This window comes from Heterodontus francisci, chromosome 28 (assembly GCF_036365525.1).
Source record: "Heterodontus francisci isolate sHetFra1 chromosome 28, sHetFra1.hap1, whole genome shotgun sequence".
Lineage (NCBI taxonomy): Eukaryota > Metazoa > Chordata > Chondrichthyes > Heterodontiformes > Heterodontidae > Heterodontus > Heterodontus francisci.
The window spans coordinates 32267590-32280968 of NC_090398.1; the positions used below are offsets into that span (position 1 = coordinate 32267590).

The following is a 13379-nucleotide window of genomic DNA, read 5'->3' on the forward strand; positions in this document are numbered from 1 at the left end:
AGAGTGTTGGGGGAGAGCGGAGAGTGTGGGGGGGAGTAGGGAGAGTGTGGGGGGGAGTGGGGAGAGTGTGGGGGGGGAGTGGGGAGAGTGTGGGGAGGAGTGGGGAGAGTGTGGGGAGGGTAGTGGGGAGAGTGTGTGGGGGTGTGTGTGGAGAGTGTGGGGGTGAGGGGGGTGAGTGGGGAGAGTGTGATGAGGAAGTGGGGAGAGTGTGGGTGGAGAGCGGAGAGTGTGGAGGGAGTGGGGAGAATGTGGGGGTAGTGGGGAGAATGTGGGCGGGGAGAGTGTGGGGGGGGGAGCGGAGAATTTGGGGGGGAGTAGGGAGACAGTGGGGGGGAGTGGGGAGAATGTGGGGGGAGTGGGGAGAGAGTGGCGGGAGTGGGGAGAGTTCGGGGGAAGTGGGGAGAGTGTGGGGTGAGTGGGGAGTGTGCGGTGGGGAGCGGTGAGAGTGTCGGGGGGAGAGCGGAGAGTGTGGGGGGAAGTGGGGAGAATGTGGGGGTGAGTGGGGAGAGTGAGATGGGGAAGTGGGGGGAGTGTGGGGGGAGTGGGGAGAGAGTGGATGGGTAGTGGGAAGAGTGCGGGGGGAGCAGGGAGAGTGTGGGGGGACAGCGGAGAGTGTGCGGGGAGTGGGGAGAATGTAGAGGGAGTGAGGAGAGAGCGGGGGTGAGCGGGGAGAATGTGGGGGGGGAGTGGGGAGAGTGTGGGGGGGAGTGGGGGAGAGTGTGGGGGTGTAATGGGGAGAGTGTGGGGAGGGTAGTGGGGAGAGTGTGGGGGGAGTGGGGAGGGGTTGGGGGTGTGGGAAGAGTGTGGGAGGGGAGTGGGGAGAGGGTGACGGGAGTGGGGAGTGTGTGGGGTGGAGTGGGGAGAGTGTGGGGTGGAGTGGGGAGAGTGTGGGGTGGAGTGGGCGTGGGGGAGTGGGGAGAGTGAGGGGGAGTGGGGAGTGTGTGGGGGGGGAGTGGGGAGAGTGAGGGGGAGTGGGGGAGTGTGGCGGGGAGTGGGGAGAGGGAGGGGGAGTGCAGAGAATGTGTGTTGGGGAGTGTGGAGAATGCGGAGGGGTAGTGGGGAGAGTGCAGGTGGGTAGTGGGGAGAGTGCGGGGGGGAGCGGGTCGAGTGTTGGGGGGAGTGGGGAGAGTGAGTATGGGGAGTGGGGAGAGTGTGGGGGGGGAGAGCGGAGAGTGTGGGGGGAGAGCGGTGAGAGTGGGGTGAGAGTGGGGAGTGTGTGCGGGGAGTGGGGAGAGAGTGGGGGCGAGTGGGGAAGTGTGGGGGGTAATGGGGAGAGTGTGGTGGGGGAGTGGGGAGAGTGTGGGGGCAGTGGGGATAGTGTGAGGGGGAGTGGTGAGAGTCGGCAGGGAGTGGGGAGAGTGTGAGGGTGAGTGGGGAGAATGTGTGGGGGGAGTGTGGCGAGTGCGGGGGGTAGTGGGCTGAGTGTGGTGGGGGAGTGGTGGGGGACGTTGGGAGAGTGTGGGGGGGGTGGTGGGGAGAGTGTGGGGGGACTGGGGAGAGTGTGGGGGGAGTGCGGAGAGTGTTGTGGGGGAGTGGAAAGAGTGTGGGGGGAGTGGGAAGAGTGTGCGTAGGAGTGGGGAGAGTGTGGGGGGAGTGGGGAGAGTGTGGGGGGGAGTGGGGAGAGTGGGAGGGGAGTGGGGAGAGTGTGGGGGTGAGTGGGGAGAATGTGTGGGGGGGTGTGTGGAAAGTGCGGGGCGTAGTGGGCAGAGTGTGGTGGGGAGTGGGGAGAGTGTGGTGGGGAGTTGTGAGAGTGTGTAGGGGAAGTTGGGAGAGTGTGGGGGGTGGTGGGGAGAGTGTGGGGGGTGGTGGGGAGAGTGTGGGGGTAGTGGAGAGAGTGTGAGGGGAGTGGGGAAAGTGTGGGGGGTGTGGGGAGAGTGTGGGGGGTGTGGGGAGAGTGTGGGGGGGAGTGGGGAGAGCGTGTGGGGGAAGTGGGGTTAGTGTGGGGGAGGAGGGAGAGAGTGGGGGGAGTGGGGAGAGAGTGGGGGTGGAGTGGGGCGAGAGTGGGGGGGGGGAGTGGGAAGAGTGTGGGTGGGGAGTGGGGAGAGTGTGGGGGGAGGAGTGGGGAGAGTGTGGGGGGAGGAGTGGGGAGAGTGGGGGGAGGAGTGGGGAGAATGTGGGGCGTAGTGTGGAGAGTGTGGGGGGAGTGAGGAGAGTGTGGGGGGGAGTGGGAGAGAGTGGGGAAGGAGTGGGGAGAGTGTAGGGGAGGAGGGAGAGAGTGGGGGGAGTGGGGAGAGAGTGAGGGTGGAGTGGGGAGAGAGTAGGGGGTGGAGAGGGGCGAGTGTGGGGGGGAGTGGGAAGAGTGTGTGTGGGGAGTGGGGATAGTGTGGGGGAGGAGTGGGCAGAGTGTGGGGCAAGAGTGGGGAGAGTGTTGGGGGGGGAGTGGGGAGAGTATGAGGGAGTGGGCAGAGCGTGGGGGGGGAGTGGGCAGAGTGTGGGGGGGAGTGGGCAGAGTGTGGGGGGAGTCGGGAGAGTGTGGGGGGAGTGGGCAGAGTGTGGGGGGGAGTGGGCAGAGTGTGGGGGGAGTGGGGAGAGTGTGGGGAGAGTGGGAAGAGTGTGGGGGGAGTGGAGAGAAAGTGAGGGGAGTGTGGAGAGTGCGGGGGGTAGTGGGGAGTGTGTGTGAGGTGGGGAAAGTTGAGGGGTGGTGTGGGGAGAGAGTCTGGGGTGAGTGTGGAGAGTGTGGGGGGGAGTGGGGAGTGTGTGGGGGGAGTGGGAAGTGTGTGGGGGAGGAGTGGGGAGAGTGTAGGGGGAGGAGGGAGAGAGTGGGGGAGTGGGAAGAGAGTGGGGGTGGAGTGGGGCGAGTGTGGGGGGAGTGGGGCGAGTGTGGGGGGGAGTGGGGAGAGTGTGGGGGGAGAGTGGTCATGGGGAGTGGGGAGAGAGAGGGGGAGTGGAGAGAGCGTGGGGGGAGTGGGGAGAGAGTAGGGGAGCGGGGAGAGTGTGGGTGGGGAGTGGGGAGAGAATGGAGGGAGTGGGAGAGTATGGGGGGAGGAGGGAGAGTGTAGGGTCGGAATGGGGAGAGAGTGGGGGGAGTGGGGAGAGTATGGAGGGAGGAGGGAGAGTGTGGGGGGTGTGGGGAGAGAGTAGGGTGGGGAGTGAGGATAGTGTGGGGGAGGAGTGGGCAGAGTGTGGGGGGGGGAGTGGGCAGAGTGTGGGGGGGAGTGGGCAGAGTGTGGGGGGAGTCGGGAGAGTGTGGGGGGAGTGGGCAGAGTGTGGGGGGGAGTGGGGAGAGTGTGGGGGGGAGTGGGGAGTGTGTGGGGGGAGTGGAGAGATAGTGAGGGGAGTGTGGAGTGTGCGGGGGTAGTGGGGAGAGTGTGCGAGGTGGGGAGAGTGGAAGGGTGGTGTGGGGAGAGAGTCGGGGGTGAGTGTGGAGAGTGTGGGGGGGAGTGGGGAGTGTGTGGGGGGGAGTGGGAGTGTGTGGGGGGGAGTGGGGAGAGTGTGGGGGGTGTGGGGAGAGAATGGGGGGCTTGGGGAGAGAGTGGAGGGTGTGGGTTGTGTGTGGGGGGGAGTGGGGAGAGTGTGGGGGGAATGGGGAGAATGTGGGGGGGAGTGGTGAGAGTGTGTGGAGTGAGTGGGGAGAGTGTGGGCGGGCGTGGGGAGAGAGTGGGGGGGAGAGGGGAGAGTGTGGGGGGGGGGTGTGCAGAGAGTGTGCGGGGAGTGTGGAGAGTGGGGGGGTAAGTGGGGAGAGTGAGGGAGTGGGTGGGGAGAGTGTGCGAGGTATTGGGGAGATCGCGCGGGGGGAGAGTGCGGGGGGGAGTGGGGATAGTGGAGGGGGAGTGGGCAGAGTGTGGGGTGGAGTGGGGAGAGTGTGGGGGGAGTGGGGAGTGGGGAGAGTCTGGGGTGTGGGGAGAGTGTGGGGGGAGGAAGTGGGGAGAGTGCAGGGGAAGGGATTGGGGAGAGTGGGGGGGGGGGAGAGTGCGGGGGTGTGTGTGGAAAGTGTGGGGTGGGAGGGGGGAGAGTGCGGTGGGGAGTGTGGAGAGTGTGGGGTGGGGTGGGGGGGAGGACGGAGAGAGTGGGGGGGTGAATTGACTGCGCTCTCCTCCTCCCTACCCCCCGGCCACTGACTGCAAGCTGCTCACTCCCTGCTTACCCTCCACCGCCTCGCCCACCTAACTCTTCGCTTTGCCCTGCTCATACACTCCCTTCCTGCTTACCCCTCCACTCTCTTCCCCCCTCCACTCTCCCTCCCTCGTTCACTCCCTGCTCACCACATGCCCTCCCCTTCGTTCCCCGCTCCCCACCCCCCTCGTTCCCCACCCCCTTGCTCCCCACCCCCCTTTGTTCCCCATCCTCCTCACTCCCCACTCTCCTCACTCCCCACACCCCTCACTCCCCACATCGCACCCCCTCACTCCCCACTCCCCAATCCGTCTTTGTTCCCTGCTCCCCGCCCCCTCCCCGCCTTCATTCCCCGCTCCCCATTGCCCCTCGTTCTCCACCCTCCACACACCCTACCCCCGCTTCATTCCCCACTCCACTCCACAACCCCCCCCCCGCCCGCTCCTCACCCCCCCATCCTCACTTCGGCCACCCGCTTCCCCTCCCCACCCCTCACCCACTCCCCGCTTCACCGCATCGCCCGCTTCCTGTCCAGCGATTGTGTGCTGCCATGGGTTTCAGTTTCCTTTCTGTGATTATTTGAGCAGCGCCATCTTTAGTCCTGGCAGCTACCCGAGCGCCGCAGACAGTGACGTTTTAGTGCAGCAGGCTGTATTTACACATGTGCCAGTGCAGCGCCACCTAGTGGTTACGTTGTCAGCAAACGCAGCATTTTTTTCACAACCTTCGACCTTCACCTTGAGGCGACCATTCTCTGTGACCATATTCTACTCTGGAAAGCCTGTTGGTGAAGATTATTACTGGAGCTAATCTTTACTCAGTTTTACATTAATTTAGAGTTCAGCATTACAAACATACACCTCCTCACTCAACCACACCACAGTATCAATAAGTGCCACTTTATACGTGCTCAAGTGAAACCCCAGTAACTGCCCACTACCTGCACACAATTAATATACAAATTGCACTTACATCAGTCTCTGTAATTTACAGTCCGGGTTCCTCAGAGCTGCATACAATAGTTTCACTCCTGAATCTCCCAGATTATTACTCCTCAGGTTCAGATCCATCAGTGATCGGTTTGTTCTGAGAGCGGAGGCAAAATCTTCGATACAAGAATCTGTGAGATTGTTTCCTTGCAGCCTGGCATCAAAGATGGAGAAATAACAGAAATCAGAGTAAATTCCCAGTGTTTATTAATAACACTATTACTGATATCAGTAATAATGATGCACATTGTCAGATATCAAGTTATTATAAACACAATCTCACACAGTCTGGTACTTACTCCAGTTTCTGTATTTTACAGTCCGGGTTCCTCAAAGCCGCAGACAGTAGTTTCACTCCTGAATCTCCCAGATTATTGAAACCCAGTCTAAACACAAACAGACAGAGAGTGAGAAACAAACTGAATCAAACCCTGGACCGGATACAATTCACTTTCTGTTGAATGTTACAGAAAACACTGAAAAAGACTTGAGGAAATTAATAACCAGATTTTCCCATCACTGACAATGAATCTCACACTGTAGAACTCCTCATATATTCAGGAGCTGTCAATAAACATCAAAGAGGGAAGTAACAGGACAGAAGGTAGGTGATTGGTTGGTGAATATTACAGTGTGTTTTTGTCTCTCTAAGTGACAGCATTTGAATAAAGTATTGCTTGGGGAAATAAATCTATTCCTTTATTAAATTAATTCGAAAAATGAACTAATTAATACATTTATTATTAATTGTTTTAAAAGACCTAATTACATTTATTCAGGTTATCAATAAGGATATTAAGGTTAAAAGACTAGAGATGACAGGGCAGGCTACATGTTGGGACTGCAGGATGTGGGAGTTTGTGGATAGTGAGACTGTCCCACATTCCCACACCAGCAGGAAATGTCTCCGTCTTCAGTCATTCCAGCTCAGAGTTAATGGGCTGGAATGTGAGTTAGAGACATTCCCAAACATAAGGGAGGGGGAGGAATTTCTTCACAGTTTTATCCAGAACACAGTCACAGCTCAGAGAAAATCACAGGTTCAAGAAGAGGGTGTAACCATTAGGGAGCAGCGTGGTGAGGACTGAGGAGAGATTGAGAAGGAGGTTCCTCAAACACAGGTCCTGTCCAAAAGGTACAATGTACTTGTTACCTGTGAGGACAAGAAGAAAGACTGTGGGGAGGACAGTCACAATGTAGACCAAGGCACTGTGGCTCAGAAGACTGTCCAAGGGGGAAAGAGCAGAATAGAATGTGGTAGTGATAAGGGTTTCTATAATTAGAGGGATGGATAGCGTCCTCTGCAGACATGAATGAGAATCCTGTCGGGTGCGTTGTCTACAAGGTGCCAGGGTAAGGGATATCTTATGGTGGCAGGACAGCAATTTGGAAGGGGAGGGAATAATCCAGTTGTCGTGGTCGATGTTGGAACAAACGACATATGTAGGAACCGGGAGGAGATCCTGCTGAGGGAATATCAGGTGTTAGGAGCTAAATTAAAAAGCAGGACCTCAAGGGCAATAATCACTGGATTATTTCCCAAGCCACATGTAAATTGGCAAAGAAACAGTCAGATCAGGAGAATTAAAGTGTGGCTAAAGAGCTGGTGTGGGAAAGAGGGGTTCCTTTAAATGAAACACTGGCACCGGCACTGGCACAGGAAGGAGTTATACTGAGTTTACAGACTCCACCTGAACCGGGATGGGTAAATAGGGAGGTGGTAAAGGCTTTAAACTAATAAGATGGGGCAGGGTGGGGGTGAGGGGGAGATGGGGAGGGATGAACAGAAAATGAAATCAGCCTGAATATAAACAAATCAGGAAAGAGGAGCGTTGGAAAGAAAAAAAAAATAAGTGAGGACTTCGATGGAAAGGAGGTAAATAGAATTATGGAGCGTGATTGTAAAAAGATAGTTAAAAAAGTAAGAGGAACTGCTATTACAAATGAGTTAAACTTTTCATACAGCAATACACACAGTGTCTGTAATAAAACAGGGGAACTGGAGGCAATGCTACATTGTGAGGAATCATATTAGGGATTACTGAGACATAGCTATGGAAAAATCTGGACTGAGCATTAAACATTGCAGGGTATAAACTACTTAGAAAAGATAGAGAGGAAATTGGGGAGGTGGAGTAGCTGTACTTAATACTGAAAACAATGGCAGTAGCAAAAAGTGACACGGCCAGCAACAAGACAGAAATAGAATCCACATGGATAAAAGAAGTAAAAGTAGGGGAACATCTGGGCAATAGTGAACATTAATATTATATACTTTAAGATAATAATTGAGAAGGACGTAAGTATGACGAAGACCAGGGAATAGATTGGAGAAAAGTGGATTTTGAGGGGCTGAGAATAGAGCTGAGGGAAATAAAACTGACAGCAATATTGTCAAACAGTGATGTCGAACAGCAATGGGAAACATTTAAAACCATGTTCGACATAGTCCAGGAAAAATATATTCTGCTAAAAAGACAAGAACAAGTGAAACACTAATGAGTTACCATGGATAAATAAAGACATCAGATAAAGAAAAATGAGGTCTTGGAAAAAGACAGACACTAAGTACATGAGCAGCAGGGGAGAGCATGACAAAGAGATCAGAAATTTTTAAAAAAGGACAAAAAGGAACAATTGAATTGTCAAGGAACAAATAGTAAAATATTTTATAGGCAGATAAATAAAAAAAGGAAAATCATGATAGAAATAGGGCCAATTATTGATGGTCAGGATTATATCACAACAGGAAACGATAGAGAAATGGCAGAAATATTAAATAATGACCTTGCTTCAATATTTACCAGGAAAACAGGATTGGTGAACAGATTAGAAATCAGATAACAGCATTGAAAATAAAAAAGGTGAAGTTTTAAATAAACTAATCAAACTCAGAGGATAAAAACCCCTGGTCCAAATGGATTACATCCACACATTTTAAAAGAATCTCGGGAAGAGATAGCAGAGACATTACTACACATTTTTAATCATTCTTTAGAGAAAGGTGTAGTGTCAGAAGACTGACCGATAGCTAACATTATATCTATATTTAAGAAAGGAGATAGAACATGTACAGGGAACTATAGACCAGTTGGCTTAACATCAGTGGTAAAAAATAATGGAATCTCTACTAAAGGTGGGAATAGAAGAATATCTAGAAACCAAAGATATAATAATGAATAGTCAGCATGGATTTAAAGAGAAAGTCTTGCTTAACCAACCTTGTTGAATTTTTTGAAGAGGTGACAGAGAAAGTAGACAATGCTAATGCAGTAGATGCAATTTATCCAGATTTTCAAAATGTCTTCGATAAGGTATCACAGAACAGACTAATGAATAAGGTCAGAGATTGCAGGATAAGGGAACAAGCAGAATAGACATGTAATTTACAAATTAATATCAACATTGATAAATGTGAGGTATTACATTTTGGAAAGAAAAGTAAAGAGGTTACATATTACTTACAAAGCATGATTCTAAATGGGGCAGAGGAGGTAAGGGATCTGGGAGTACAAATATACAAATCACTAAAAGTAGTTACACAGGTTAACAGTAAACCAAGCACTAAGGTTTATTCCTAGGGGGTAGAATTGAAAAGTATAGAAGTTATGCTAAACTTGTGTCAAACCCTGGTTGGACCACACCTGGAATACTGCAGACAATTCTGTTCACAATATTATAAAAAAGATATGGAGGTACTTGAGAGGGTGAAAAATATTTACAAGGATGATACCAGAAATGTAGGGAATACCGATCAGGAGGGAATGAACAGGCTGGTCTCTTTTCTCTAAAAAAAGAGCAGGCTGAGGGGTGACCTAATAGAGGTGTTTAAAAGTATGAAAGGTTTCAATAGAGGAGACACAGAGAGAATGTTTCCACTTGTGGGGAAGAGCAAAACTAGAGACCATCAATGTTAGATAGTCACCCACAAATCAAACAGTGAATTCAGATTCGTGAGTGCTGATTGATGTGTTACCTCCCTGGTGATCAGGTGAAGGACATCACGGAGAATATTCTGCAGGGGGAAGGGGGTGAGCCAGAAGTTGTGGTACATGTCGGTACCAACGACATAGAGAGGGCAGGTATTGAGGTCCTACAGTCTGATTTTCAGGAGCTGGGAGGAAGTTAACAAGTAAGACATCAAAGGTAGGAATCTCTGGATTACTTCCAGTGCCACACACCAGTGAAAGTAGAAATAGAAAGATAGGGAGGATTAATGTGTGGCTCGGGACATGATGCAAGAGGGCTTCAGATTATTGGGATATTGGGATCTGGGGCAGGAGACACCTATTAAAAAGCGACAGGTTGCACATCTGCAGAACTGGGACCAATGTCCTTGCGGGGAGGTTCACTGGTGTAGTTGGAGAGGCTTTAAACTAAATTGGTAGGGTCACAGGCACCACCATATTGAAGTAGAAAAGATTAGAACAAGGTGCTTAAAGTCGTGAGAGTGTTGGATAATACAAGAGAAGGAAGTAGTACCATATTAAATAGGAGCTGACTAAGGACGACAGGAAATAGACGTTCTGAATACATGTTTAGAAATGTAAAGTGTGGTGAATAAGGTTGATGAGCTACAAGCACTAACACCTATCTGGGAATATAATGTCGTGGAAATAACAGAAACGTGCCTTAAAAATGGTGAGGACGCGGCACTTAATATTCACAGCTACAAAGTGTTCAGAAAAGACAGTGAAGGAGAAAAGGGAGGTGTGCGGCAATACTGATTGGGGAAGACATTGTAGTGTTGGAAAGAAAGGATGATCATTCGGGAGCAAGGATAGAATACATTTGGTTAGAATTGAGAAGAAAAATGATGTGATCACCAAACACAATGGGCTGGATTTTACCGAGCACCTGGTTTCAGGCTCCGTGGTGGGGGAGGTGGAAGATGCTTCTGGCAGAGGCTCACCATGGAGCCCGACTCTGGGAGGGCCCGGCCTGATCCTCCTGGAGGTGACAAGGCTCTGTGACGGCACCCCTGTCGCTTGGCAACGGGACCTGCATTTAAATATTTTAATGAATAGATTGAAATAAACTTACCTCGAATCATCCAGGCCCACCACGATCTCCAGTGCAGCAGCCGGCACTCCCACACCTTCACTTCCCCGTCTGGGAAAAGCAGGCAGGACACTGGTGCGGGGTGGGGGGGGGATTAAGATTTTTAGTGCGGGGGGTGGTATGACATGATGATGGGAGGGTCAAATAATCATCATAAGTATAGGGGATTTTGGGAAGGAGTGAACTTTAAACCTTGGGGGGCAAAGGTCACATTTCAAACGTCAGTGTTTTGTGGGGGGTGGGGGAAGGTCAAATAGTTAATGTAATTCTTATTGGCGGTGGGGATGGGGCGTTACAATTTTATTTGGTAAATTTTGGGGGCGGGGATACTTCTTTAAAACTTCAAATTGGCGTCAGAACTGGCTGCCATTTAAAGATGGCGACAGTGCCTGTGCACAGGCATCTGACACCATTGCCGGTGTCAGACAGCCCACCCCCTCCACGTTGTCGGGGAGGCCATGCCGGCTATTTAAATGAGCTGCCGTGCGGGAGATTCCTGCAGCTCTGATGTGTGTGGTCATCTGAGAATGGAATAGCAGTTAACGTAAAAGGGAACCCAAAAATCTTCTAATGGCTTGTAAATGGTCAGAAACATAGAAACACAGAAAAAGTACAGCACAGAAGGAGGCCATTCAGCCCATCGTGTCCATGCTGGCCAGACAAGCTATCCACCCAAACTAATCCCATCTACCAGCACCTGGTCCACAGCCCCGCAGGTTACAGCACCCTCAGTACATGTCCAGGTACCATTTAAAAGAATTGAGAGTTTCTGCCTCCACCACCATTCCTGACAGTGAATTCCAGACACCCACAACCCTCATGAGCCCTCTAATCCTTCTACCAATCACCTTAAGGGCTTAAGGGGGTAGTAAGATGTGGGGTGAGGCCTCTTAGGGTCAAAGAGGGTGATATAGGCTTGGAGGTGCAGGACAAGGCGAGAACATGAAATGAATATTTCGTATCAGTGTTTACTAAGGAAGTGGAATGTGACAAAATACCGGTTGAAGCGGAGATGGTAGGGGTAATGGATGGGGTGAAAATTGATCGGCAGGATGTACTGGAAAGGCCGGCTCTGCTTAGAGTGTATATGTCACCTGGTCTGGATGTCTTGCATCCAGGTTGCTTCAGGAAGTGAGGGTGGGAGATATGGAAGGGCTTGTCATAAACTTCCAATCTTCCCTAGATACGGGGGAGGTGCTAGAGGATTGGAGAGTGACAAATGTGACACCCTTGTTCAAGAAAGTTTGTAAGAACATGTGTAGTAACGACAGACCAGTCAGTTTAACTGTGCTGGGTAAGATTTTGGAACCAATGATCAGGGAAAAAATTAACAGGTATTTGGAGAGGTTTGTGTTAATTAAGGAGAGTCAGTACGGATTTGTAAAAGGCAGATCATGTTTGACTAATCTAATTGAATGTTTTTAATGATGTAAGAGAGAAGGTCGATGAGGGGAATTCGGTGGACGTTCTCGATATGGATTTTAAAATAGATTTTGACAAATTTCCACATAAAAGACTGGTTAATAAAAAAAAAATCGAGGTGCCTGGAATAGAAAGGTCAGTGTCAGCTTAGACAAAAAAACTGGTTTCAGGATGGAAACCAGCCAGTGGTGGTAAATAGTTGTTTATCAGACTACTGGATGATAGACATTGATATTCCCCAAGGGTCAGTGCTGGTGCACTGATTTTATTTGTGACATATATAAATGACTTGGATGTTGGAACACAGTAAAATTTCAAAATTTACTGGTGATACCAAACTCGGAGATGTAGCAGACTGTGAGGATGTCACCAATCGACTGTAACAGGGCAGAGATAGACTAGTAATATAGGCAGACAAGTGGCAGATGGAATTTAATACAGTGAAGTGTGAGGTGATGCATTTTGGCAGAATGGGGAAGGAGAGGCAATGCTCAAAGCACTTTCCAGCCAATGAAGTATTTTTGAAGTGTAGTCACTGTTGTAATGTGGGAAGTAATTTACACACAGCAAACTTCCACAAACAGCAATGTGATCATGAGCAGACAATCTGTTGTTGTGATATTGATTGATGACTAGGATTGGCCAGGACACCAGGGAAAGTCCCCCTGCCATAGAATCTTTTACATCCACCCAAGCTGGTAGATGGAACTTCAGTTTAACAACACATGTGGAAGGTAGTAACTCCGACAGTGCAGCACTCGCTCAGCAGTACATTGCAATGTCAGTCTTGATTTTTCATATTCAAGACCTGGAGTGGGACTTGAATTGGGAACGTCGTGATTCAGAGGTAAGAGCGCAACCAACTGAGCCACAGCTGACACGTGGGTACAGCTCACTGTCATACTTTGTTTTCCTCCTGTGAGGTGCATTGGGCCATCTTATTACATTAAAGGTGCTATATACATACCAGCTGTTATTATCTGCTCTTAAATGAATGTACAGTTGCTAAATTTGCTGATGACTCAAAGATAGGTAGGAGAGTAAGTTGTGAAGAGGACATAAAGAGTCTACAAAGGGATATAGATAGGTTAAGTGAGTGAGCAAAAATTTGGCAGGAGTAAAATGTGGGAAAGTGTGCACTTGTCCACTTTGGCAGGAAGAATTGAAAAGCAGTATATTATTTAAATGGAGAGAGATTGCAGAACTCTGCAGTACAGAGGGATCTGGGTGTCCTGGTACATGATTCACAAAGTTAGTCTGCAGATACAGCAAGTGATTAGGAAGGAAATTGAATGTTGTTGTTTATTGCAAGGGGAATAAAATATAAAAGTAGGGAAGCTTCGCTACAATTGTACAGGGTGTTGGTGAGACCACATCTGAAGTACTGCAGTCAGTTTTGTCCCCATACTTAAGAAAGGATAGAATTGCATTAGAACCAGTTCAGAGAAGGTTCATTCGACTGATTCCTGGGATGAAGTGATTATCGTATGAGGAAAGGTTGGACAGGTTGGGTCTGTATTCATTGGCATTTAGAAGAATGAGAGGTGATCTTATTGAAACATATAAGATCCTGAGGGGACTTGACAGGTGGATGCTGAAAAGATGTTTCCCCTTGTGGGGGAGACTAAAATTAGGGAACACAATTTAAAAATAAGGGGTCTCCCATTTAAGACCAAGATGATGAGAAATGTTTTCTCTCATAGGGTTGTTAGTCTGTGGAATTCTCTTCTCCAGAGAGCAGTGGAGATAGGTTCATTGAATATTTTTAAGGCTAAGTTTGACAGATTATTGATTAACAGGGGTGTCAAAGGTTACAGTAGCTAGACAGGAAAGTAGAGTTGGGCCCACAATCAG

At 50.2% G+C, this 13379-nt stretch overlaps 1 protein-coding gene across 5 annotated transcripts in view; it reads right to left on the bottom strand.

Annotated features, from left to right (window-relative positions):
• The window catches only part of LOC137385173 (NACHT, LRR and PYD domains-containing protein 3-like), a 72220-nt gene that overhangs the window by 5535 nt on the left and 53306 nt on the right, over positions 1-13379 (bottom strand). For all 5 annotated transcript variants that reach the window (XM_068060152.1, XM_068060151.1, XM_068060153.1 and 2 more), the window contains 2 exons: positions 5342-5428; positions 5026-5196 (listed from right to left, as the gene is read on the bottom strand). In XM_068060152.1, the coding sequence (XP_067916253.1) occupies positions 5026-5196; positions 5342-5428 (258 nt within the window). The remainder of the gene's footprint in view (positions 1-5025; positions 5197-5341; positions 5429-13379) is intronic.